The sequence below is a fragment of the Microcaecilia unicolor genome, chromosome 10, assembly GCF_901765095.1.
Source record: "Microcaecilia unicolor chromosome 10, aMicUni1.1, whole genome shotgun sequence".
Classification (NCBI taxonomy): domain Eukaryota; kingdom Metazoa; phylum Chordata; class Amphibia; order Gymnophiona; family Siphonopidae; genus Microcaecilia; species Microcaecilia unicolor.
Genome location: NC_044040.1, coordinates 147,480,604 through 147,505,926, shown reverse-complemented (window position 1 = coordinate 147,505,926; position 25,323 = coordinate 147,480,604). Strand labels below are relative to the sequence as shown.

Here is a 25,323-nt window from a genome sequence, read left to right as displayed (position 1 = left end):
CAAAAATACAGACCCTGAGTGCAGTGTCGGTCAAGGCAGAATTGAAAAACAATCTTAAAATTCTCTTCTACTACAGGCCGTCGCCTTGTCACATTGTTTCTTCACCTTTAGATCCTTGGACACCAACACCCCAAGGTCTCTCTCCTGAGTCGTGCTTACTAATATCTCCCCTCCTATCCGGTATCTCTCTTTTGGGTTTCTGCACCCCAAGCATATCACTCTACTAGGAAGAACTGCTGATGCATGGAGATCGGAGTTTAATCCCGAATTTAGGGAGCAGTATGGGACTGCAGTATTGATTTTAACTACACTGCGGATGGGGATCTCCACAGGACTATGATACATCTGAATACTTCAACGACACCTTTACATAAGCTAAGTACAATTAACTTGAGCAAAACAATAATGATTGGTGATTTAGATTGAACACAACAAGGTAGGGAGGTGGTGTGCAATGATGTTTGAAAAGGGTTTCCATTAGCGCACATATCTTGTGCGAGTGCTGTGGCGGAAACCCGCACCTACTCAGCACTATTAGCATATTAAAAAGCAGAATAAAAAAGATAGAGATTATGAACACACTGCACTGTATGGAAGAAGAAAATATAAGGGTTTCTTTGAGTCTGTTTTATTACTAAAACTGGTAGAACCTGGAAGTGACTTTGCCCTGGAATAGTGTAATTAATTAAATCTTAACTGCCAGACCTTTGACCATTCTTCTAATGTTTGGAGATCCCTTTTCATTTTTTCCACTCCCTCCAGGGTATCCACTCTATTGGCTATTTTTGTGTCATCCGCAAAAAGGCACACTTTTCTTTTCAACCCTTCAGCAGTATCTCCCAAAAATATTAAACAGAATAGGCCCCAGCACAGACTCCTGAGGAACTCCACTGTGTCACTGACTGTCACGGAGTCCGGAGTATTGAGCCCTTGTGCCAGCGACCAGCAGCAGCAGGTGAACCACCTGAACAGGAAGCGAGGCTGAACACAGACAGACTACTTGAATCTGCTTCTTGCTGGCCTCCCACTTAGTCACCTCTCCCCTCTCCAGTCGGTTCAAAACTCTGCTGCCTGTCTCTTCTTCCGCCAGGGTCGCTTTACTCATACTACCCCTCTCCTCAGGTTGTTTCACTGGCTCCCTATCTGTTTTCGCATCCTGTTCAAATTTCTTCTACTAACCTATAAATGCACTCACTCTGCTGCTCCCCAGTATCTCTCCACATTTGTCCTTCCCTACACCCCTTCCCGTGCACTGCGTTCCATGGATAAATCCTTCATATCTGTTCCCTTCTCCACTACTGCCAACTCCAGACTTCGCTCCTTCTGTCTTGCTGCACCCTACGCCTGGAATAGACTTCCTGAGCCCCTACGTCTTGCCCTATCCTTGACCATCTTTAAATCTAGATTGAAAGCCCACCTCTTTAACATTACTTTTGACTTGTAACCACTCGCCTCCACCTACCCTCCTCTCCTCTTTCTTCTACACATTAATTGATCTGCTTGCTTTGTTTTTTGTCTACTAGATTGTAAGCTCTTTGAGCAGGGACTGTCTTTCTTCTATGTTTGTGCAGCACTGCGTACGCTTTGTAGCGCTATAGAAATGCTAAATAGTAGTAGTAGTAGTAGTAGTAACTTAAGCTGTAGATGAGCGGGGCTGGAATAAGCAGGACTGAACAACCGGATTCTGGAACGGGCTTGGCTGGAACAGGATTCTGGAACAGGCTTGGCTTGGCTGGAACAGGATGCTGGAACGGGCTAGGCTGGACTTGGCTGGAACCGGATGCTGGAACGGGCTTGGCTTGACTGGAATGGAAGCTGAAAGCAGATAGGGTTGGAACAAACAGTGGAGGAACTGAAGCTGAAGGCTTGCAGGGCTGGAACAAGCAGGGTTGAGTAAAAGTTGAAGACCGGCAAGACAAGAACTAGCAGGACTGGAACTGCAAGAAACACACACAAACGAAAACTCATCTGAAGACCTCTGTTGCAAAGGCAAGCTTGAAAGTTCCCAGGTGCTTAATAAAGGCAATTACAGATGAGGTCACAAGTAAAAGCGAAGCTTAGCAGCAAAAACACCAGAGCACGGCTTGGCTGCAGGAACCCCAAAGCAAGTCTGGAATGCTGTAACATCAGAATAGGACTGGAATGAACTCTGGAACATGTTTGGGAAACAGGAAGAAGACAGTCCACAGCAGCCATAGGGCCTGGTCACCAGGAGGCGAGGTGAGTGTAGGCATGGGATACAATCACAACCGTGACACAGTGCTACATAAGTACATATAAGTACATAAGTATTGCCACACTGGGACAGACCAAAGGTTCAGCAAACCTTATCCAGTTTCCAACAGTGGCCATTCCAGGTCACAAATACCTGGCAAGATCCCAACAATGTTAGCAGTGGATTTTCCTCAACACAATTTAATAATGGTCTATGGACTTTTCCTTTAGGAAGACATCCAGACCTTTTTTAAACCCCGCTAAGCTAACCGCCTTTACCACTTTCTCTGGCAACGAATTCCAGAGTTCAATTACATGTTGAGTGGAGAAAACTTTTCTCTGATTCGTATTAAATTTACTACTTTGTAGCTTCATCGCATGCCCCCTAGTCCTAGTATTTTTGGAAGAGTAAACACACAAATCACGTCTACCCATTCCACTCCACTCATTATTTTATAGACCTCTATCATATCTCCCCTCAGCCGTCTTTTCTCCAAGCTGAAGAGCCCTAGACGCTTCAGCCTTTCCTCATAGGAAAGTCGTCCCATTCCTTTTATCATTTTTGTCGCCCTTCTCTGCAGGGCCGTGCCAAGGGTCTTCGGTGCCTCCCTGCAGACTATCAGTTGGCGCCCCCCCCCCCCCCCCCCCCCCCCCCCGGTTTGGCACAAGATGCAAAGGAAATAGGAGCTGAAAGATGGCGTGCATCTTTGTGGGATTTGCTGAACAAATAAAGGGTTTACAACCACTTAGCAGTGCAGCATGCATATTTCTCAAGCACTATGATTGTGGATATCATAAAAACCAGAGTGGCTTGGTAGCAAAAACAGAATACTAGTACAGACTGTTGGGTTACAAGGTATAAAGAGTACAGAGAGAGTACAAGCTGTGGTATAACAGAATAATGATGGAGATATACAGATAGATAGGATGGCAAGTAAGAAGTGGGTAGGAGAGGCAGGAGGGGGAAGGTTGAAATGAGTAAGGGATAAGGGGTGGGAGTGGCTGGAGGATGGAATAGTTTAAGGGATAGCCTAGGGGGAGTTGATGGAAGATGTGGTCTAAGTCATAGTCGTTGTCGAGTGATTAGGTGTAGGGTAAAGGGTTATGCTGGGGACAGTGGCAGCACAAGGCTCAGTATGGTAGACTGTTACTATAACTGGAGCTTTCAGCAACCATGCATTTGAACCCAGAAGTTGGGGGCCCAGAGTACTGCTGTCAGTCATGGTCAGAAGAAGAAGCAGATAGTTTGGGGAGGTTATAGCCAGCAGTAGAAGCCTTGGGAAAGCTCCCATCGCTACTATGATGTTATTGAAGTTTCAGGTCAAATGAGGATGAGGTCTCTAGGACATGTGTAGAAGAGAACCAAGTAGTGGAGACAGGCTGCGTGACAAGTAGCAGGGAGCCTTAAGAAAGTCTACTCATTTTGCCCATGAGCTTAAGGGGGCCTGAATTAGGCCATGTGGCTATGAGAGTGACATGTCCCCTAGACCTCCCAGCTGCTCTTCTGGACATAAGCGCTCAGTTGGAGGAGGAAAGAGAAAGCTGGGGATTGAATCTGATCATGGGAAGAAACTGCTACTGAGTTAGTCTAGGGGGGAAAAAAAGATTGGGACTTGAACCACCATGGAATTTAGCTAGCATGGGGTGTGAGGTAGAAGAGTCGACAGAATGAGTGTTGGGGGAAGGGGGTTAATGGAACTTTATGAGAGAAATGGATACATACACTGCTGTGAACAGGGAGGAGACAATGGGAGAGAAGGTGATAGGGACAGAAAAGAGGCTATGACAATCTCTGTGTCATGACCCTGTACAGGCCCTTCCACCAAGTTTCAGCAGATCCCTGCTAGTTACTTTAACTATAAAATATAATCCTCGGCAGAGATAAACGCAAGTTTTCCTGACAACTCACCCCTCCGTCGCTACACCAGCAGCAGGCTAGCTTGCTGACGTCCCCAGAGGATCCAAGGCAGCAGTGGCTCTCAGCCTCTCACTGCCTCTCAGTCTCAGCAGTCAGCGCTCCAACGGCGGTCCAAATAACCAACGTGTCACATACAGTACGTATTCCGCATCCGCGTGTGGGAACAGCTGGGCGGTGGTGGTGCCAAAGAGCCATGCGCTGCGTGCAGGATGGCAGCACCCAGCGCATGCGCATAGGCGCCGACGCGGTAAGTTTTATTTTTTTTTTAATTTAGATTTTGAAAAAGAACTGGACGGCAGCGCCGGGCGCGGTGTCCTTGTACGCAGGCGCCCCCCTGCCGTGCTTACCCCTCTTACCAGGTTGGCACGACCCTGCTTCTCTGTAACTTTTCTAATTCCACTATATCTTTTTTGAGATGCGACGACCAGAATTGAACACTATTCAAGATGCGGTCGCGTCATGGACCGATACAAAGGCATTATAATGTCCTCACTTTTGTTTTCCATTCCTTTCCTAATAATACCTAACATTCTATTTGCTTTCTTAGCCGCCGCAGCACACTGAACAGAGGGTTTCAACGTATCATCAACAACGACGCAGAGATCCCTTTCTTGGTTGGTGACTCCAAACATGGAACCTTGCATTATGTAGCTATAGTTCGGGTTCCTCTTTCTCACATGCATCACTTTGCACTTGCTCACATTAAATGTCATCTGCCATTTAGACACCCAGTCTCATAAGGTCCTCTTGTAATTTTTCACAATCCTCCCAAGGTTTAACGACTTTGAATAACTTTGTGTCATCAGCAAATTTAATTACCTCACTAGTTACTCCCATCTCTAGATCATTTATAAATATGTTAAAAAGCAGCGGTCCCAGCACAGACTCCTGGGGAACCCCACTATCTACCCTCCTCCACTGACCATTTAACCCTACTCTCTGTTTTCTATCCTTTAACCAGTTTTTAATTCACAATAGGACACTACCTCCTATCCCATGTCTCTCTAATTTGTTCTGGAGTCTTTCATGTGGTACTTTGTCAAACGCCTTTTGAAAACCCAGATACACAATGTCAACCGGCTCACCTTTATCCAAATGTTTGTTTTTCCCCCTTCAAAGAAATGTAATAGATTGGTGAGGCAAGGTTTCCCTTCACTAAATCCATGTTGGCTCTGTCTCAGTAATCCATGCTTTTGAATATGCTCTGTAATTTTGTTCTTTATTATAATCTCTAGCTTTTTGACAAGCACCGACGTCAGGCTCACTGGTCTATAATTTCCCGGATCCCCTCTAGAACCTTTTTAAAATATCGGTGTTACATGGGCTACCCTCCAATCTTCCAGTACTACACTCAATTTTAAAGATAGATTACATATTACTAACAATAGTTCTTCAAGTTCATTTTTCAATTCTAGCTGTACTCCAGGAGATTTTGCTGCTCTTCAATTTGTCAAATTGCCCCATTACTTCCTCTAGGTTTATAGAGATTTCATTCAGTTTCTCAATAGAAATCAAACAAAATAAAACATGGAAAAGAAAATAAGATGATACCTTTTTTATTGGACATAACTTAATACATTTCTTGATTAGCTTTCAAAGGTTGCCCTTCTTCGTCAGATCGGAAATAAGCAAATGTGGTAGCAGATAGTATATATAAGAGAAACATCAAAGCATTACTTTCACAGTCTGACAGAGTGGGAGGGTGGGGGTATGCATGGGGACATCAAAGCATTTCATTGATATTCTAACAGGATGGGTGTTGGTAGGTGAGAGGAGGGTAATAAGCAGAGAAATACAGCTTTATGGTTTATAATGGGTTAGAAAACCCAGATCCTTATGAAGTCCTGTTTGTTGGGTGTCAAAATATTCAATCATTCTTATTTCTAAGGTCTTGCGTTCCTGTATTGTTTTAAAATTACCTTTCAGTATTCTTACTGTGAAATCACTGGTACAGTGTTCTGGTCTTGTAAAGTGTTGGCCCACGGGTGGGGGCTTGACTGGCACCGGCTATTTTCATGTGATGTCTGTGCAGATTGAATCTTGTCTTAAGCATCTGGCCTGTTTCTCCAATATAGCATCCTTTGTTACATTTTTTACACTGAATGATATATACCACATTGGAAGATGAGCATGTGAAATAGTCCTTTATGTTGAATATTTTTCTCCAACTCTCAGCTTCGAATACCATTTCTGGCACCAGTATCTCTACCAAATCTTTCTCGGTGAAGACCGAAGCAAAAAAGTCATTTAATCTTTCCTCTATGGCTTTGTCTTCCCTGATTTCCCCTTTTACCCCTCGGTCATCTAGCGGTCCAACCAATTCTTTTGCCGGCCACTTGCTTTTAATATACCTTCCTTTCCTCCATGCAGATTTCATTTACTACCACCCTCTGCCACCTGTCAGTCAATCGGTTTCCTATCCAGTTCATCACTTTTGGTCCTAAGTCCAGCCCTTTCAGCTTATTTACGAGTCTTTGGGGGACCGTATCAAAGGCTTTGATGAAATCCAAGTAGATTACGTCTAGCACACGTCCTTCATCCAGTTCTTTGGTCACCCAGTCAAAGAAGTCAATAAGATTTGTTGGCAGGATTTTTTTTTTGGTAAAGCCATGTTGCCTCGGGTCCTGTAACGCGTTGGCTTCTAGAAAGTTAACTATCCTTTCTTTCAGCAGCAACTCCATTATTTTTCCTACCACCGATGTGAGACTTACCGGTCTGTAGTTTCCCACTTCTTCCTTGTCTCCACTTTTGTGAAGACTACATCCGCTTGTCTCCAGTCCTGCGGATCCTCTCCCGTCTCTAAAGATCTATTAAATAAATCTTTGAGGTCCCGCCAGGACCTCTCTGTGCTCCTTCAGTATCCTGGGATGTATCCCATCCAGCCCCATAGCTTTGTCCACCTTCAAATTCTCAAACTGTTTATAAACTCTTTCTTCCATAAACGGCACAGTATCCACTCCATTCCTAGATGTTCCCTCAGAAGCCGACCGCGGTCCTTCTCCAGGATTTTCCTCCATGGACACTGAAGAGAAGTAATTGTTTAGCACATTCGCTTTATCTTCATCACTCTCCACATAGCCATTCTCATTATCTTTCAGTCTTGCAATTCCAATCTATCTTTTCTCCTTTCTCCAATATATCTGAAAAAGGGTACCTGGTCAAAATAGCCCCCATCAAAATAGCCATGACAAAAAAGCTCCTGACATAATAGCCCCTGACATAACAGCCACTGTCAAAATGGCCTGCCCACAATATAGCCCTTGACAAATTAGCCCCCCGACAAAAGGGCCTGATCAGGCTGCCCAGAATATGGAACTGCATTTTTTTTCCCTAATAATCTTACCTTGCCAAACAGGATAAGGTTGGTAAGACTATGAAATTGTTGACAATATTGGGTTTTTTTTTTAATTTGCATGTTGGAAGAATAGTTTCCTTAAACAGCAGAACAGATCATGAATACCAGTTGGTAGCAATAGAATTTTGTTTGTTTATGTATGCTTTATACAATTACTAGTAGAAAAGGCCTGTTTCAGGCACAAATGAAACGGGCGCTAGCAAGGTTTTCCTCGGAGTGTGTATGTTTGAGAGAGTGTGTGTAAGAGTGACTGTGTGAGAGAGAGAGAGAGTAAATTTGCGAGTGTGTATGTGTGACAGAGTGAGACTGTGTGCGAGTGTGTGTCTGTGAGAGAGAGAGAGAGAGTGAATTTGCGAGTGTGTATGTGTGACAGAGTGAGACTGTGTGCGAGTGTGTGTCTGTGAGAGAGTGTATGTGCCTGGGGTCCCTCCCTCCCACCAAGTTCCAGTGTCCCCCCTTCCTCCGTGTTCCAGGGTTGTCGTCCCCCTCTCTCCCTCCCTCCGAGTTCCAGGGTAGTCCCCCCCCTTTTATTTTTTGTACAGGTGGTGCATTCCTCCCCTCCTCCCCTCTCGTCCCCTCCCTCCGAGTTCCAGACCCTCCTCCCCCAGTTCCAGACCCCACCTCCCTGCCCCCCTCCCTCCGATTTCCAGACCCCCGCCCTCGGAGTTCCTGACCCCTGGACCCCCCTGTCGCAACCCTCTCGAGGCCCCCTTCCCGCCGCCAAACCTCCCCCGCCGCCGTCGCGTACCTGTGCTGGCAGGGGACCCCAACCCCCGTCAGCCGAAGTCTCCTCGGCCATGCCACGGTGTGGACGAATGACGTGATCAAGTTTGAATCAGTTTGTGCTCGTGCGTCTGACGTCTGACACATGCACGCACACAAACAGATTCCAACTTGATGCGTCCAGTGACGTCAGCTGGGGCTTCGGAGCCCAAAGTTACAGACACAGGCAGCCAGGCTCATAGAACGTTGGAGGTGGCTGCTATTATATAGGAAATGCTGGTAGGAACTTTTATCAGTGAAGATTTCACTTGTAGTTTATCATCTATTTTTGTGATATTTTTTTAATGGGGCTATTTTGTCAAGGGTTATTTTGTGGGAGGGGCCATTTTGTCAAGGGCTTTTTTGTCAGGGCTATTATGTTGGGGTGCCATAAAGGGAGTTCTCCTAGGGGTGGGTGCATGAGACTAGGACACAGGTAACCTTAGTTTACAATCAAACCAAGACTGAAAATGCCCAACTTAGCTCAGACAACGCTCAAGGTAAAACCAAGTTCTGTTTTTTCTTTTACCACACAGCTGTATACTATTGCCCTTCCTCCAGAGTAACACAGTCTATGAGTCACCAGATGCTATACAACTAAATTAATTGAATTAAGTCTCTGGCAGTGAAGATTCAATACAGAATTCTAATGAATGCACCTTTAAGACAGACACCAGAGTGACCAGATTGATTGGATTAAGTCAGAGGTTTAAAACACTTGGTACAGGTTAAAACACAGTTCCAATGAAATCATTCAACAGTTCCCCAACAAAAATGTATTTCTTTCCTGGTGATGGTCTCATTGGTTCTCCCCTGCACCCTTTGTTTTGAAGTCAATTCAAAGCTAGGTATAATCATATATGACAGTTCATCCTTTATTGTTGAGAAAACAAAGTTTTGTCTTTGGCAGGTGTTCTATGAGAACCTAAGGATAAGTAGTCACCCATACATTGTCCTTCCACCCTTTTTGCATTTCTACTCTAAGTTATAGGACTGAGGGGACTCCGGGAATTCCCTGGCCGATGATCCCTTTTGGATGATGATGTCTGTGTGTTTGTTTTTATATGTGCTCCTTAAAAAAAGCAAACAAACAAAAAAACCCAGACGTGTTAACAAGTTACAAAGTTTAGCTATAGCTTTCCGTTGTATTTGCTGCTTTTGGGTTTTTGTATTGTTCAGCATCATCATCTGGGCAGCTACTCTGATGCAAAAAGCTCACATCAAAATGTAATAGTGCTTTCAAAATTTTGAAATGCACTGTGATGTGTTTATAGATTTTTTGGGGGGTTTATGATCAGTTCTGTTAATTGAGCTTTCTGCATGGTTCTTTTGTCATTTAGATTTGATTGATTTAAATCAAGCCCACCTTGTATCTTGGTATGTCAAGCAAGTATCATGTCCTCAATAGCAGCAAATGCATAATTCAACATTCTAATGAAGAGCAAATATAACTCTTTTGTCAAGGTCTACATGCATTCACTTTTTATCAGGACCCTTAACGTTTTTTGCCTGCTATTGAACTGTGCATGTTTTGGATCTTTTGCCTTTTCATGAATTACATAAATTCTTCGGAGAAGCTTTGGGTTAACAATGAGACATTTTTCTTTCAGAATCGTGTGTGGCAGCGAGACCAGCGAGATATGCATTCCATCCAGCCTGATGCGGGATACTATAATGATGTAAGCAATCAAATCTTTGTATGGACTGTCAAAATTGCATGCCAAAGTTCCCATTTTTCCAGGGGTCAAGAAATTACTTGTAGAGAGCGATCTAAAATTTGCTTTTTTAAAATTCTAGATCGCAGTTTGTTTTTGGTCTCATTATTGATCACAGATACTTTTATTGTTCTTCCTTTAGCATTCACCATACATTGTTTTCCACATAACTTTCATAAACCAGAACACACCCTAAGGAAAAAATAAGGGGAAACAAGCCAAGAAAACCCCCCAAACTCTCTTACGTTTTAGGAATAAGACACAGGGCTCCTTTTTCTAAGGTCCACTAATGATTAGCACACACTGAATGCTAAGAAGCCCATTTTATTCCTATGGGCTTCCTAGCATTCAGTGCGCGCTAATCATTAGTGCACCTTAGTAAAAGGAGCCCAGAGACTTGGAAGCTTTCACTATAAACCATGTGCTAGAACTATGTGCTGAGCTGCAGCACGCAGTGTTCTGACATACATACTGCAAAAAACCTTTACTCCTGATGCAGTAAATTAATAGCATTAAAAAAAAAAAGTGCACGATAGAAAAATGAGTACACATTATCTTGATAACATTTCACATGTCACTGTTTACTGAACCGGGTAGAAATGTTTTCCTTTCTCTTTTCCTGTCAGTGTAAGAGCCAGTCCACATTTAATGAACATGGCTATCGCTCTTGACCAGGTAGCCTCTGGTACAGTGGCACCCTCCTTCGGTGGACCAATAATGTTATCTGGCTTTGAGGAGGTATCCAGTGACATGCTGCTCTCCCATCGCCATCTTCCAAGATGGCAATACCTGTCCGCTATCAGTTTGTTGGGATACATTGCTAGAGGTTAGTCTGCCAAGTAAGGGCATGCTTCTCTTATTTGGCAGACTGATCCCCAGTGGTGCCTCTTAATGTATTCTTAGGGGCAGGTGCCACCTCTTTTCAAGGTGGTAGCTGGAGGAAGAGGAGCACACCTTGGAATGCTTCTCTGGGACCAAGTAACTATAATTTTTTTTTTTTAAATCTTGAAGTGCTGCCTTGCCTTATCTTCCTTTCTCTACTCCCAGCTTTATCAGTAGGAAAACGGACATCCGGCAGTCCAGAGGTGCTCTAGTTGAGGACGTCCCTATGGGAATGTTGCTACTAATTGGGTTTCTGCCAGGTACTTGTGACCTGGATTGGCCACTGTTGGAAGCAAAATACTGGGCTAGATGGATTGTTGGTCTGACCCAGTGTGGCTATTCTTATGTTCTTATGGGTTTCTGAGCTTGGGATGCACTGGACCAGCTATCCACAGGCAGGGGAAGCGGAGGGGACTTAAGGGTCTGCGTCAAACAAGGCCATCCAAGGTGAACTGTGTTTGCTTTTGTGCTACATCTTTACTCCAGCCCTGAGCTGCAATAGTGATTCAACCTACAAACAGTAAAAATTGCCAATGTTTGTCATTTTTTTTAAATATTGGGAACAATTACATATTTGTCTTTTTCATTCATTTTGAATGCCTGCTTCACTGACCTTTAAAGGAGTGATTTTCCCCTGCTAAAAATAAATTTATTTATAAAACTTATACCCCACTTAAACCTAAGCGGTTCACAGCATAACATACATAGTCATAAAATCAAATCCAAAACATATAATATAACCAACATCATACCTGCAAGTGAGCCTTCTCCAAAGTAGCCCCTACGTTCTGGAATACACTCCCTTAAAAGACTTTGCTTAACACAAGACTATCTTTACTTGAGGAAGCAGGTGAAAGCTTGGCTCTTCAACCAGGTCTTTAACGGAAGAAGTAAATGGCACCGGCTGCATATATTGTAGCAGGACATGTTTACCCACTCCTACCCTAGCAAAGATAATGTTCAAGCACCTTTCTGACCTCATTTGCAACTCTTGAACTAGTCCCTTATTTTCTTACTCATGTTACTCTAGCTTATCTCTCTATATGTTCCATCTTTGCATACACCCTATACTGTCTATTAAAATGTTTTCCTGGGTATTGTGTTGGCATTATAATGTAGCATACTATGCCATATTTTGTGTTTGAATATTTTTACTGCTGTAATTGTCTATTGCTTATGTTTGACTTATTCTTCCTGTATACCGCCTTGAGTGAATTCCTTCAAAAAGGCGGTAAATAAATCCTAATTAAATAAATCATCCCCCTTAAAAATCACACCAAGGAGCTGCTATTCCCTTACTGCTTCACATGAGAAAGCATGTACAAAAAAATGGGTTTTCAAAAGCTTCTTATTGTCCTACATACTCAGATTCGGAGATAGCTAGACAGGTCTTTCCATAAAACTGGCCCTGCAACTGAAAAGGCTGCAGCCCTCGTAAGTGCATAACAAATCAGTTGCCAACCTCTTCACAGAATCTGATCTAAGATCTCTAGTTGATACATACAATTTTATAACAATATTTTAATACCATAGAACAACCCATAGACAGTCTGATGCAACAAATATAATACCTTAAACTGTATTTTAAAGCGCACAGATAGCCAATGTAGCTGCCTCAAAGTGGGAGTCATGTGGTCCCACCTCGAGGCTCCCACCAGCAGCATTCTGCACTACCAGTAAGGCTTTTATTCTAGCATTAGATACTTCCAAATACAGGGAGTTAAAGTAATCCACCCTCGATAAATCATACTCTGCACAATAGTGCGAAAATCAGACAAAAGTTAACATTGGCTTCAACTGATGCAACAAATGCAACTGAGCAAAAGATGCTTGAACAACAGTCCCAATTTGAGTTTGCATAGTTAAATGGGCATCAACATCACCCCCAACAACTTTATTTCACTTCTTACAGGCATATCTACACGACACACCCGCATTGTTTGGGACCACCTGACATTCACCACTCTCCCCACACCATAATCTCTGTTTTCTCCAAATTTAAAGCAAGCCTGTGCATCACCATCCACTCATTTAGCACTTCCATATAAGCTGAAATCTGATCTGACAAACCAGAGCCCCATAACCGTTATTGGGAAAAAATTGCACATCATCAGCATAAAGGCGATATTCACCCCCCAACCATTCCAGCACCCCACACAACGTTGCCAAATAAATATTAGCAGAGTGGAGAGGGCTGACCCCTGTTTCACACCTCTTCTAACTTTATAGGCTTAGAAACTTTCCCTCCCTTGCGAATCTGCATAACACTCCAGACAAATAGGAGGAAAAAATCTTAGTACATCAGTATGCTATCAGCATAGGGAAATCAGAAGTAAACTACTGTGCTAAAGATAGTACAGCTTATTACATCAGTCCTTTGGAGAGTTTGGTCCCAGAGGGAGAGGGCTGGTCTTGACACTTAAGCCCAATATAAAGAAATATAGTTTTAAAGACTTGATAGCTGCCTGGGAATCAAGACCATGGTTGCACCCTCCCAAAGAAGTCGTTGGCTTCTTTCATGGCTGGCTTCAAGTATGGGCCCAAGCGTTGAGCCACATCCTAATCTCACTATTTGAGTCTGGCAACAGCTCAAAAGTCTTAGACCAGATCCAAAGACAGCACACTAAGCCATGAGTGAAAATTAATCTTGCGTAACTCCTTAACCTATAACTCCAAAGCTCAGGAAGAGGAGCCAGTTCATGTGACCACTTGTATTGTGATTGGTCCATTGCACACCTCATGTGACAGATGAGTCTGCAGTACCAGTACTACTCCTTGGTTTTGATTGATGTAGGAATGAAAGGGAAATTCTTGGTAATCCTATTTTTTATATGCTATTCCAACTAAAGTGTTTTTGTTTTTTTTTTAAATCTCTTACAGCTTGTTCCTCCTGTGGGAATGCTGAATAACCCAATGAATGCCGTTACAACTAAGTTTGTTAGGACATCTACTAATAAAGTGAAGTGTCCGGTGTTTGTAGTTCGAGTGAGTATCAAAGTTGGGGGATTGCCCACATGTGACACGTTCAGAAATAAGATATGAGGAGTGACTGTTAGGAAAAATTAAATGGGTAGATATTCAGTTAGTGGCGGTTGGCATTTTTAAAAATGCTGACCATGGCTAGCTAAATTAGCCCCAGATATTCAGTTCTGGGCCATATATAGGCAACGGTACTGAATATCCAATACTAAGTTCAGTGGAGTTGGCTGGCAGAGCTTCTGCAGGTCTTGGCTGATGTTCAGCTGGGGCTTGCTAAAGACAGCCATGTGGCCTCAACTGAATATCGGCTTGGACCTTCATAACTGCAAAACCCTTAGAAGCCCATCCCCCCACCCTTCTAACTTGCAGGATAGCCAGCCTCCCCCCCCCCCCCCCCCCCCCCCCCCCAAGGCCAACTTGCATACCCCCTAATAGTCCAGCGCTGGATCACCAGGGATATGCAGGTAGGCCTAGGGAGGCCTATTCTGCATGTTTGAAGAATTTGGGGGGGGGGGATTAGGGGGTTAAGTGATTGAGGACAAGGACTGGAGATTGCAGCTCCTGTGTCAGAAAGGGTGTAATCAGAGGGCCTTCTAAGGGTTTTGTAGTTTTGTGGGTCCCGACTGATATTTAGTGCCAGGGCTGCATAGCTAAGTGGGTGAATTTAGGGCAGTTTTTGAACTGTCCTAAATTCACCCGCTTAGCTATGTTGGTGTTGGCTCCGAATATTGCTGGTACCCATGTATCTGCTGCCTGCTCCCCAATACCACTACTGCCCACTGTACTGCTGCTAATCTGCCTACTTTTTTGTTAGGCTGTCAGAGCCAATACTAAGTGGCAGTGCCCTCCTCCCTGCTCAAATGGTTTTGTAATTCTTTGTGTTAGTCTAGTTGATTTTGAAGAAACTCATTTCTGTATTAGAATTTTTTTATGTACCCTCTAGTTTTTGATGTGGGTTAAATACCCATTTCTTCTCACTTACATGAAATTTTTGTACCAAATGATTAGCGGGAAGGGAAGTATTTGTTCAGATGTATTCAGACAGTCTCAGGTGTTAACAGTATTTAACCATTTCTTCCACAATTTTCTTGTAGTGGACTCCTGAAGGGCGGCGTTTGGTCACTGGAGCTTCAAGTGGCGAGTTCACTTTGTGGAATGGGCTTACTTTCAACTTTGAAACAATATTGCAGGTAATTTCCTGCAATTGATATGAATCCATGGCTATAACTTGCCTCTGCAGCTGTGGGTCTTTTGGTCTGCACATTTAATCTCATCTCTCTTCCTTTACTTTTGTTTATGATTGAGAGATTCAACTTCGAACATAAAAATATAAGAGTAGCCATACTGCGTCATCTAGCCCAGTATCCTGTTTCCAACAGTGGCCAAACCAGGTCTCAAATACCCAGTGGGGTAGCTACGTGGGGCCAGGAGGGGCCTGGGCCCTGGTAGATTTGGCCTTGGGCCTCTCTGCCGCCACCCCGCCGTCGCCTGCCTTTGTTGGCGGGGACCCCCAACCCCCGCCAGCTGAGGTCCTCTTCTTCTCGCAAAAGGCTTCCTTCTGTTTCTGACGTCCTGCACGTTGTACATGCAGGATGTCAAGACTCGCAGAACGAAGCCTTGCGCGAGAAGAAAAGGACCTCGGCTGGCGGGGGATAGAAGTGAGCAAGGTGGCCATCTGTGGGGTTTAGCAGCATAGTCAAAAACCTTGGTTAGGTTTAGGTACAGGTGTGGTTTATTTTTATTTTTTTTTGTTGTTTATGCTCTCTGAGCCTGTGAGTTTGCTGTGATTGTGGTCTTGATCGTTGTTGCAGCAGCTGGTTGTAAAGTAGGGGTGATGGCACCTTTGGTTGTAGTATGAATATGGTCTCCTGTAGGATAGTGAGGCTGATCCTCTGGAGATGGATGGTGTATTGATACCCTCTAAAGAGAGGGTTTGAATGGTCAGGCAGTAATCCTTGGTATGGTTGACAGCATCCTGAACCTTATTTCTAAAAGGATTTATCACCTGTACAGGGGGCATCAGCCAGCCAATCAGACATCTCTGTGAGAGAACAAGCACATGTAGTGGTGTGAGGTAGCTCTCGAGGAGTGTCATAAGCATCAAAGGCTCTGTGCAGATGTTTCAACAGTTTGTCTGTGTTGTGAGCAGTAGTGAAAAGGAAGTTCTCCGAGGACAAGCAGGCTGCTTGTTCTCACTGATGGGTGACGTCCACCGGCAGCCCCTCCAATCGGAAACTTCTCTAGCAAAGTCCTTTGCTAGTCCTCGCGACGGCCGCGCGCACCGCGCATGCGCGGACGTCTTCCAGCCCGAACCGGCTCGAGCCGGGCCACAGAGTCTTCTTTTGTCCGCACTCGGTTACGGTCCGTGTTTCGCCGTGTCGGAGCCCCGGAAATCGACCTCGCGGCGCGTCCAAAGTTATTTTTGACGTGTTTTTATTCGGAAAGTCTTCTAAAGTGTCGGGAAGTGCTCCGTTTTCGTGTTACCTTCCCGTACTTCCATCTTTTTGCCCCGAAAGTTTTCTTCGTCGTCGGGGTAGGCCTCTTTCGGCCTCGGTCGAGATTTTCTCCCTTTAAATCTTTGGTGCTCTTTTCCCCGTCATTTCGGACTTTGATTTCGCCGGCGTGATTTTTTCCGCCCATGACATCGAAGCTTCCAGCGGCTTCAAGAAGTGCACCCAGTGCGCCCAGGGTTATCTCGCTCACTGATCGACACTCGTCGTGTCTTCAGTGTCTGGGGGCCGAGCACCGCCCTCAGAACTGTAGTCTGTGTTCCCCTGCTTCAAAGGCGGACTCAGGTAGCGAGATTAGCCCAGTGGAACGTTTTGTTCTCGGGCTCTTCGTCGGCATCGGCACCGGGATCTTCGAGGTGCATCGACGTCGTCAGCGTCCAGACCATCTTCCTCGGCCGCCCCTGCATCGAGTGCATCGAGGCATCGGGCCTCTGCATCGGCGCCGAGACATCGGATAGCTGCATCGACGTTGGTGGTACCGGGGACCTCGTCTGCTGATGTCGTCAGGACGGTGGTGCATCGTCAGGAGTGGCAGGTGAGGGCTGTCCATTCCCCTGCTGGTAGGCGGTGAGCCTTCCGGTGGGTCTCCTCCTACCCTGAGGGCTCCTGCGGTACAGCCCCCCCGAGACCGACCTCCTTCGGCCTCGGCCCCGAGGAAGCGACGGCTGGATTCTACGTCCTCCTCGTCGGTGCCGGGGAGCTCCGGTGACATGCTTCGGAAGAAATTGAAGAAGCATCGACACCGGTCGCCTCCCCGCGTCGGCACCGAGAGCTCTGGGTCGCCGAGGGAGTCGGCACCCAGCAGGCATCGGCACCGAGAGGACCGCTCACCCTCGTTCAGGAGGTGTCGATGCGCTCCACTCTGGACAGCCCGAACAGCCTCCTCGCCCGGAACAGGTTCTGACGTCGACGCCTGCATCGACCTCTTTGCCTTTCTCTGCAGCCGCTCTGAACGAGAGCCTCCGGGCCGTTCTCCCAGAGATTCTGGGAGAGCTGTTGCGCCCTACCCCTCCGGTACCGGCGGTGCTTGCGCCTCCGGTACCGTCGAGCGTGGCGCCGGCTGGCCCATCGCCCGGGGTGAGGTCCCGATGTCGGTACCGCGTGCGGTGCCGACTGCGGCCACATCCCAGGAGGGCTCCCCGACTACGTCGGCGGAGGGAGCTTCGCCGATGCGGGCGAGGGAGTCTACCTCTCGACGCCCCATCGTGGACGTGGCTCCACCGAGTCGAGCCGGGCGAGGTTGCAGACACAGGTTCGTGAACTTGTGTCTGACAACCGAGGGTGAGGCCTCGTGGGAGGAAGAGGAAGACCCCAGATATTTCTCTGACGAGGAGTCTGAGGGTCTTCCTGTCTGATCCCACTCCCTCTCCTGAAAGACAGCTTTCTCCTCCTGAGAGTCTGTCTTTCGCTTCCTTTGTCCGGGAGATGTCTACGGCCCATCCCCTTCCCGGTGGTTGTGAGGACGAGCCCAGGGCTGAAATGTTGAGCTCCTGGACTATCCTTCTCCACCTAAGGAAGCGTCCACTGTTCCCTTGCACCATGTCCTCAAAAAGACATTGCTTGCGAACTGGACAAAACCTCTAACTAATCCCCACATCCCCAAGAAGATCGAGTCCCAGTACCGGATCCATGGGGACCCAGATCTGATGCGCACCCAGTTGCCTCATGATTCTGGAGTTGTGGATCTGGCCCTAAAGAAGGCTAAGAGTTCTAGGGAGCATGCTTCGGCGCCCCCGGGCAAAGACTCTAGAACCTTAGACTCCTTTGGGAGGAAGGCTACCATTCCTCTATGCTCGTGGCCAAAATCCAGTCTTACCAGCTCTACACGAGCATACACATGCGGAACACATGTGCGGCAAGTTGGCGGGCTTGGTTGATGCTCTCCCCCCCGAGCAGGCCAAGCCTTTTCAGGAGGTGGTCAGGCAGCTGAAGGCGTGCAGAAAATTCCTGGCCAGAGGGGTGTATGACACCTTTGATGTTGCGTCCAGGGCCGCTGCTCAAGGTGTGGTGATGCGCAGGCTCTCATGGCTGCGTGCCGCCGACCTGGAGAATAGACTCCAGCAGCGGATTGCAGACTCGCCTTGCCGTGCGGACAACATTTTTGGAGAGAAAGTCGAACAGGTGGTAGAGTCTCTCCACCAGCGGGACAACCCGCATTCGACAAGTTTCTCCGCCGGCAGCCTTCAGCATCTACCTCTACAGGTAGAAGATTTTTTGGGGGAAGGAAGACTGTTCCCTACTCTTCTGGTAAGCGTAGGTACAATCCTCCTCTCGACAGCCTGCGGCCCAGGCTAAGCCCCAGCGTGCTCGCTCTCGTCAGCAGCGTGCGCCTCAGCCAGGCCCCTCGGCTCCCCAGCAAAAGCAAGGGGCGAGCTTTTGACTGGCTCCAGCAGAGCATAGCCGACATCCAAGTGTCAGTGCCGGGCGACCTACCAGTCGGGGGGAGGTTGAAAGCTTTTCACCAAAGGTGGCCTCTCATAACCTCCGACCAGTGGGTTCTTCAAATAGTCCGGCAGGGATACACCCTCAATTTGGCCTCCAAACCTCCAAATTGCCCACCGGGAGCTCAGTCTTACAGCTTCCAGCACAAGCAGGTACTTGCAGAGGAACTCTCCGCCCTTCTGAGCGCCAATGCGGTCGAGCCCGTGCCGTCCGGGCAAGAAGGGCTGGGATTCTATCCAGGTACTTCCTTGTGGAAAAGAAAACAGGGGGGATGCGTCCCATCCTAGACCTAAGGGCCCTGAACAAATATCTCGTAAAAGAAAAGTTCAGGATGCTTTCCCTGGGCACCCCTTCTCCCCATGATTCAGCAAAAACGATTGGCTATGCTCTCTGGACTTGAAGGATGCCTACACACACATCCCGATACTGCCAGCTCACAGACAGTATCTCTGCGATTTCAACTGGGCACACGTCACTTCCAGTACTGTGTGCTGCCCTTTGGGCTCGCCTCTGCGCCCAGGTGTTCACAAAGTGCCTGGCTGTGGTAGCAGCGGCACTTCGCAGGCTGGGGGTGCACGTGTTCCCATATCTCGACGATTGGCTGGTGAAGAACACATCCGAGGCAGGAGCCCTGCAGTCCATGCAGATGACTATTCGCCTCCTGGAGCTACTGGGGTTTGTGATAAATTATCCAAAGTCCCATCTTCTCCCAGTGCAGAAGCTCGAATTCATAGGAGCTCTGCTGGATTCTCGGACGGCTCGCGCCTATCTCCCAGAGGCGAGGGCCAACAACTTGTTGTCCCTCGTCTCGCGGGTGCGAGCGTCCCAGCAGATCACAGCTCGGCAGATGTTGAGATTGCTGGGCCACCATGGCCTCCACAGTTCATGTGACTCCCATGGCCCGTCTTCACATGAGATCTGCTCAATGGACCCTAGCCTCCCCAGTGGTATCAGGCTGCTGGGGGTCTAGAAGACGTGATCCACCCTGTCCACGAGTTTTCTCGAATCCCTGTATTGGTGGACAATCTGGTCCAATTTGACTCTGGGACGTCCTTTCCAAATTCCTCAGCCACAAAAAGTGCTGACAACGGATGCGTCTCTCCGGGATGGGGAGCTCATGTCGATGGGCTTCACACCCAAGGAAGCTGGTCCCTCCAGGAACGCGGTCTACAGATCAATCTCCTGGAGTTGCGAGCGATCTGGAACGCTCTGAAGGCTTTCAGAGATCGGCTGTCCCATCAAATTATCCAAATTCAGACAGACAACCAGGTTGCCATGTACTATGTCAACAAGCAGGGGGGCACCGGATCTCGCCCCCTGTGTCAGGAAGCCGTCAGCATGTGGCTCTGGGCTCGCCGTCTCGGCATGGTGCTCCAAGCCACATATCTGGCAGGCGTAAACAACAGTCTGGCCGACAGACTGAGCCGGATTATGCAACCTCACGAGTGGTCGCTCAACTCCAGAGTGGTGCGCCAGATCTCCAAGCGTGGGCACCCCCTTGGTGGATCTCTTCGCATCTCGAATGAACCACAAAGTCCCTCAGTTCTGTTCCAGGCTTCAGGCCCCCGGCAGACTGGCATCGGATGCCTTCCTCCTGGATTGGGGGGAGGGCCTGCTGTATGCTTATCCTCCCATTCCTCTGGTGGGCAAGACTTTGCTGAAACTCAAGCAGGACCGAGGCACCATGATTCTGATTGCTCCTTTTGGCCGCGTCAGATCTGGTTCCCTCTTCTTCTGGAGTTATCCTCCGAAGAACCGTGGAGATTGGAGTGTTTTCCGACCCTCATCACGCAGGACGAAGGGGTTCTTCTGCATCCCAGCCTCCGGTCCCTGGCTCTCACGGCCTGGATGTTGAGAGCGTAGACTTTGCCTCTTTGGGTCTGTCAGAGGGTGTCTCCCGCGTCTTGCTTGCTTCCAGGAAAGATTCCACTAAGAGGAGTTACTTCTTTCTGTGGAGGAGGTTTGCCGTCTGGTGTGACAGCAAGGCCCTAGCTCCTCGCTCTTGTCCTACACAGACCCTGCTTGAATACCTTCTGCACTTGTCTGAGTCTGGTCTCAAGACCAACTCTGTAAGAGTTCACCTTAGCGCAATCAGTGCATACCATTACCATGTGGAAGGTAAGCCGATCTCAGGACAGCCTTTAGTTGTTCGCTTCATGAGAGGTTTGCTTTTGTCAAAGCCCCCTGTCAAGCCTCCTACAGTGTCATGGGATCTCAATGTCGTTCTCACCCAGCTGATGAAACCTCCTTTTGAGCCACTGAATTCCTGCCATCTGAAGTACTTGACCTGGAAGGTCATTTTCTTGGTGGCAGTTACTTCAGCTCGTAGAGTCAGTGAGCTTCAGGCCCTGGTAGCCCAGGCCCCTTACACCAAATTTCATCATAACAGAGTAGTCCTCCGCACTCACCCTAAGTTCTTGCCAAAGGTCGTGTCGGAGTTCCATCTGAACCAGTCAATTGTCTTGCCAACATTCTTTCCCCGTCCTCATTCCTGCCCTGCTGAACGTCAGCTGCACACATTGGACTGCAAGAGAGCATTGGCCTTCTACCTGGAGCGGACACAGCCCCACAGACAGTCCGCCCAATTGTTTGTTTCTTTTGATCCCAATAGGAGGGGAGTGGCTGTAGGGAAACGCACCATATCCAATTGGCTAGCAGATTGCATTTCCTTCACTTACGCCCAGGCGGGGCTGGCTCTTGAGGGTCATGTCACGGCTCATAATGTTAGAGCCATGGCTGCGTCGGTAGCCCACTTGAAGTCAGCCTCCATTGAAGAAATTTGCAAAGCTGCGACGTGGTCATCTGTCCACACATTCACATCTCATTACTGCCTGCAGCAGGATACCCGACGCGACAGTCGGTTCGGGCAGTCAGTTCTTCAGAACCTGTTTGGGCTTTAGGATCCAACTCCACCCCCCGAGGGCCCTGTTTGTTCTGTTCCAGGCTGCACTCTCAGTTAGTTGGTAAATTTTTTAGGTCAATCTCAGTTATGTCCTCGCCGTTGCGAGGTCCAATTGACCATGGTTGTTGTGTTGAGTGAGCCTGGGGGCTAGGGATACCCCATCAGTGAGAACAAGCAGCCTGCTTGTCCTCGGAGAAAGCGAATGCTACATACCTGTAGAAGGTATTCTCCGAGGACAGCAGGCTGATTGTTCTCACAAACCCGCCCGCCTCCCCTTTGGAGTTGTGTCTTCCCTTGAAGTGTATTGTCTTGCTACATACTGGACTGGCCGGCTCGAGCCGGTTTCGGGCGGGAAGACGGCCGCGCAAGCGCGGTGTGCGCGAGGACTAGCAAAGGACTTTGCTAGAGAAGTTTCCGATTGGAGGGGCTGCCGTGGACGTCACCCATCAGTGAGAACAATCAGCCTGCTGTCCTCGGAGAATACCTTCTACAGGTATGTAGCATTCGCTTTATTGCTGCATGGATCTTCTCAAACAGTGTATAGAGGTACTGAATTAACTGGAACTGGTGTTCTGAAATGCAGGCATTCAGCATAGCAGCCTGGAATGATTTCTTTCCAGTGGAGTCTAGCAGGCAGTGCTCCATGCTTAGAAAGGTATTAGAATGGGTGCGGGAGCTTTTTGCTTGCTTTTAGGGTGGACTCGACAACCTGGGGAATGGTGAAGAAGCTGAGGTTTCTCATGACTCAGGTTGGACTTTGTATTTCAGTTCTAGTTGTCAAGAAGCAGGGTTATTCGTAAGTGGGGTCTGCCATATTTCAAGTTGGTTGTGCACAGGAAGGGTGGCAACCTCTCGTGGTATATCCCAGAACTTTAGAATTCCCATTACCTCTTTTCCAGGGGCAGGCTGGATCTGTGGTGAAAAGTTGAGGAGTCGAGTTGCTTTCTTGATGAGTTTAGGGTAAGATGTCCTCAGGAGGGGAGGACTGTCAGGCTGAGGACTGCATGAAGAAGGTTCTGATGGTAGTCCAGGCGAAGACATAGGCTGAGCAACACTGTACTGGTGAAGGATGAGATGAGTTTTATATGGTGGTTTGTAGTCATGCTGTATGTCCGATACAGGTGAGGAATCTGGAGAGAAGAGTGGATCAGGTGATGGAGATGGAAGGAAAGGAGAAGGATGGAGAGGAAATGGTAAATCATTCTGTGGAGGTAATGATTGGGGTCAGATTGTAGCGCTAGTGGAGGGCATTGCACATGTGAAGGCATAAAGGTCCTGAAGTAGAGACTGGAGGAAGGGTTCAGAAATTGTCTGGTTTTCACTTGGACAGATGGATGGTTATTGGAGTGTTCATTGTGAAGTACACTTCATTCTGCTCATTTTGGTACAGATGACTGAGACCTGGACACATAGCTGCAATGTGAATGGTGTCCTGCTGTGGAGGACCCTCTGCGTCTGCACCTGTGCCTGTTTTTTTTTTTATATGTGCTGTCTGTTGCCAGAACTGCCAGGCTTGTCATCTGTGCAGTAGTCCGTTTGACAATTTGTGCTGAGGAGAGACAGAAGAGGAGCCATCGCTGTACAAGTAGACAGTGTTAGAGGAGCAGAGTGACCCCTATCTGGGTTGATAGCTGGAGTGGGCTTGTTTACTGGCACTTTGGTAGGTGTGTACCATCCTTCGCTGGCAGGTGGTGCCAGAGTGGTTGATGGTTCTGGAGGATGTCCTCGAGCTCTCTGCCTTATTACTGCTCTGGTTGGCTGTGCTGGGGGATGTTCAGATACTGTCTCTGCGTTGGGAGGCACGGCTCTGCGCAGAGGGCATTTGATCGGCCCAGGCATGTTGGAGCTTCCAACTGATGGAGGACCATGTGGAGAGGCAGTGGTTGAGGTTGAGGAATGCTCAGTATGGCTAGAGACATGGCCAAAGAGTGGAGACCGCCATGCTCTGAAGCATCACTGAAGGCTTTACCTGTGGCTAACTGGAGACGAGCAGAGGTGGAGGCTTGATGCATCACTTTTATGATGTTGCTGTGACTTTTGAGAACTCTTGGAGAGATGCGCAAGAAATTTGAGCAGACAGCCACATTGTGCTCAGGCCTGAGGCAACGGACACATACATGGTGGATGTCTGAAAGTGCCATGTTTTTTGGAGTACTGTTGGCATTTTTAAAACCTAGTTTAGCTGGTTTGTCCTTGTTGGTTTTTCTGTTTTCTTTCTCGGTTTGTCATCTGTCATTATAAGTTTTTAAAAAAGATGTAGTCAAGGAGCAGAAATCTGTCTAGCACATTGTTAGTGGATGAAAAAGACTAAGTTGCCAGTTGCCTCTAGGTGGCTATATGTTGGCACACACTCAAGGTTTTACAGACTTTTATTTATTTGTGCATTCTTATATCCCACTCTTATCCAAAACAAATTTTGGTTCAAAGTGGCTTGCAATTTACATTTTAGGTGAGAATTACACCTATGTGTGGCAGTTTTATCCTGCTTGTCCATGGAGAATATGGATTATTCAATAAACAGTATCTAATTAAGATTCACTTTAACTACTAGCCAGTGCCTGGGGAAGCTCTGGTAACAATTTATTAACAGAACAAAAGGGATAAGGTCCTACACCAGGTCATGTTGGCTGTGTTGCTCACTCAGTACTCAGATTTCTAGTAAATGTTGGTTGTCTCCTTTATGGAACTGGTGCTGAAGAGTCCACTAACTCAGGTCACTGACTTCCTAAGTGAAGATATTACATATCCTTACAACACTCACATTGCAACATTGCTGTACCAGAATTGTACTTGGATCAAAACCCTAAGTGAATAGTGGAGAATGATGAATCATCTGCCAGACATTCTGGTAAAAGATTTGAAAACTCTTCTTAATAGAAGAGTCAGTGCCAAGTGATTATTCTGTGCATCATGTGGAGAGAGAGGGAAGAAGATCCTCAAGTATGAAGCAGTGCAATCAGAGACCCAAGAAAATGTGGCAGACAGATACGGAAATATAATATGTCTGTGCTGGTGCCACAGGCAGTTTCCATGCATGCTTTGATAGGTTGCCTTTATGTATCTTGTATCCTAAGAGCCCTCTTAGGCTTGATTCTAGCACTACATTGAGCCTTGCAGTAAATTTGAGACAGAGATCATATTCCACATGCCTTTCTTAGGTGGTAAGTTTCATTGTATCATAGTGTGTGCAAAACTAACCCATTTGGAGAGGTTGCCTCAAAGAGAAACATTTCTTCCATTTTAAATCAGTGAGGCAAGTTTAACCCCTTCTCTCCCGGTTGATATGTAGGAGAACTTCCCAGCTACCAGAAGTGTGGAGTATGTAGGCTTATTTTAAGAGTGAATATATTGATATTTTAGATTGTAAGCACAGGCGCAGGATCCCCAGAGAAAATGGCTGTAACCTATGCTGCTGGGCCAGGTATTATGTTTTATGTATGAAAACATAAAAATATTAAAACTATATTTCAAATATATGTGAATGTTTTTATATTCAGTTGTATTTTTACACTATTATAAACTGCATTGGGTGCTCTTTTGGTGGATCAGAAAGGTGGTATTTAAAACCCCAGATTAGAATAGATTAGGAATTGCAAATCACTTCAGAGGCCAGTTGGTCCCTGAGCAAAACAAGGAATTGCACC

General features: G+C 47.0%; 1 protein-coding gene across 1 annotated transcript in view; it reads left to right on the top strand.

The window, feature by feature from the left end:
* WDR33 (WD repeat domain 33) overlaps window positions 1-25,323 on the top strand; it is a 441,658-nt gene that overhangs the window by 160,386 nt on the left and 255,949 nt on the right. Inside the window, 3 exon segments of the mRNA XM_030215962.1 lie at window positions 9,860-9,928; window positions 13,727-13,831; window positions 14,920-15,015. Of these exon segments, the coding sequence (XP_030071822.1) occupies window positions 9,860-9,928; window positions 13,727-13,831; window positions 14,920-15,015 (270 nt within the window).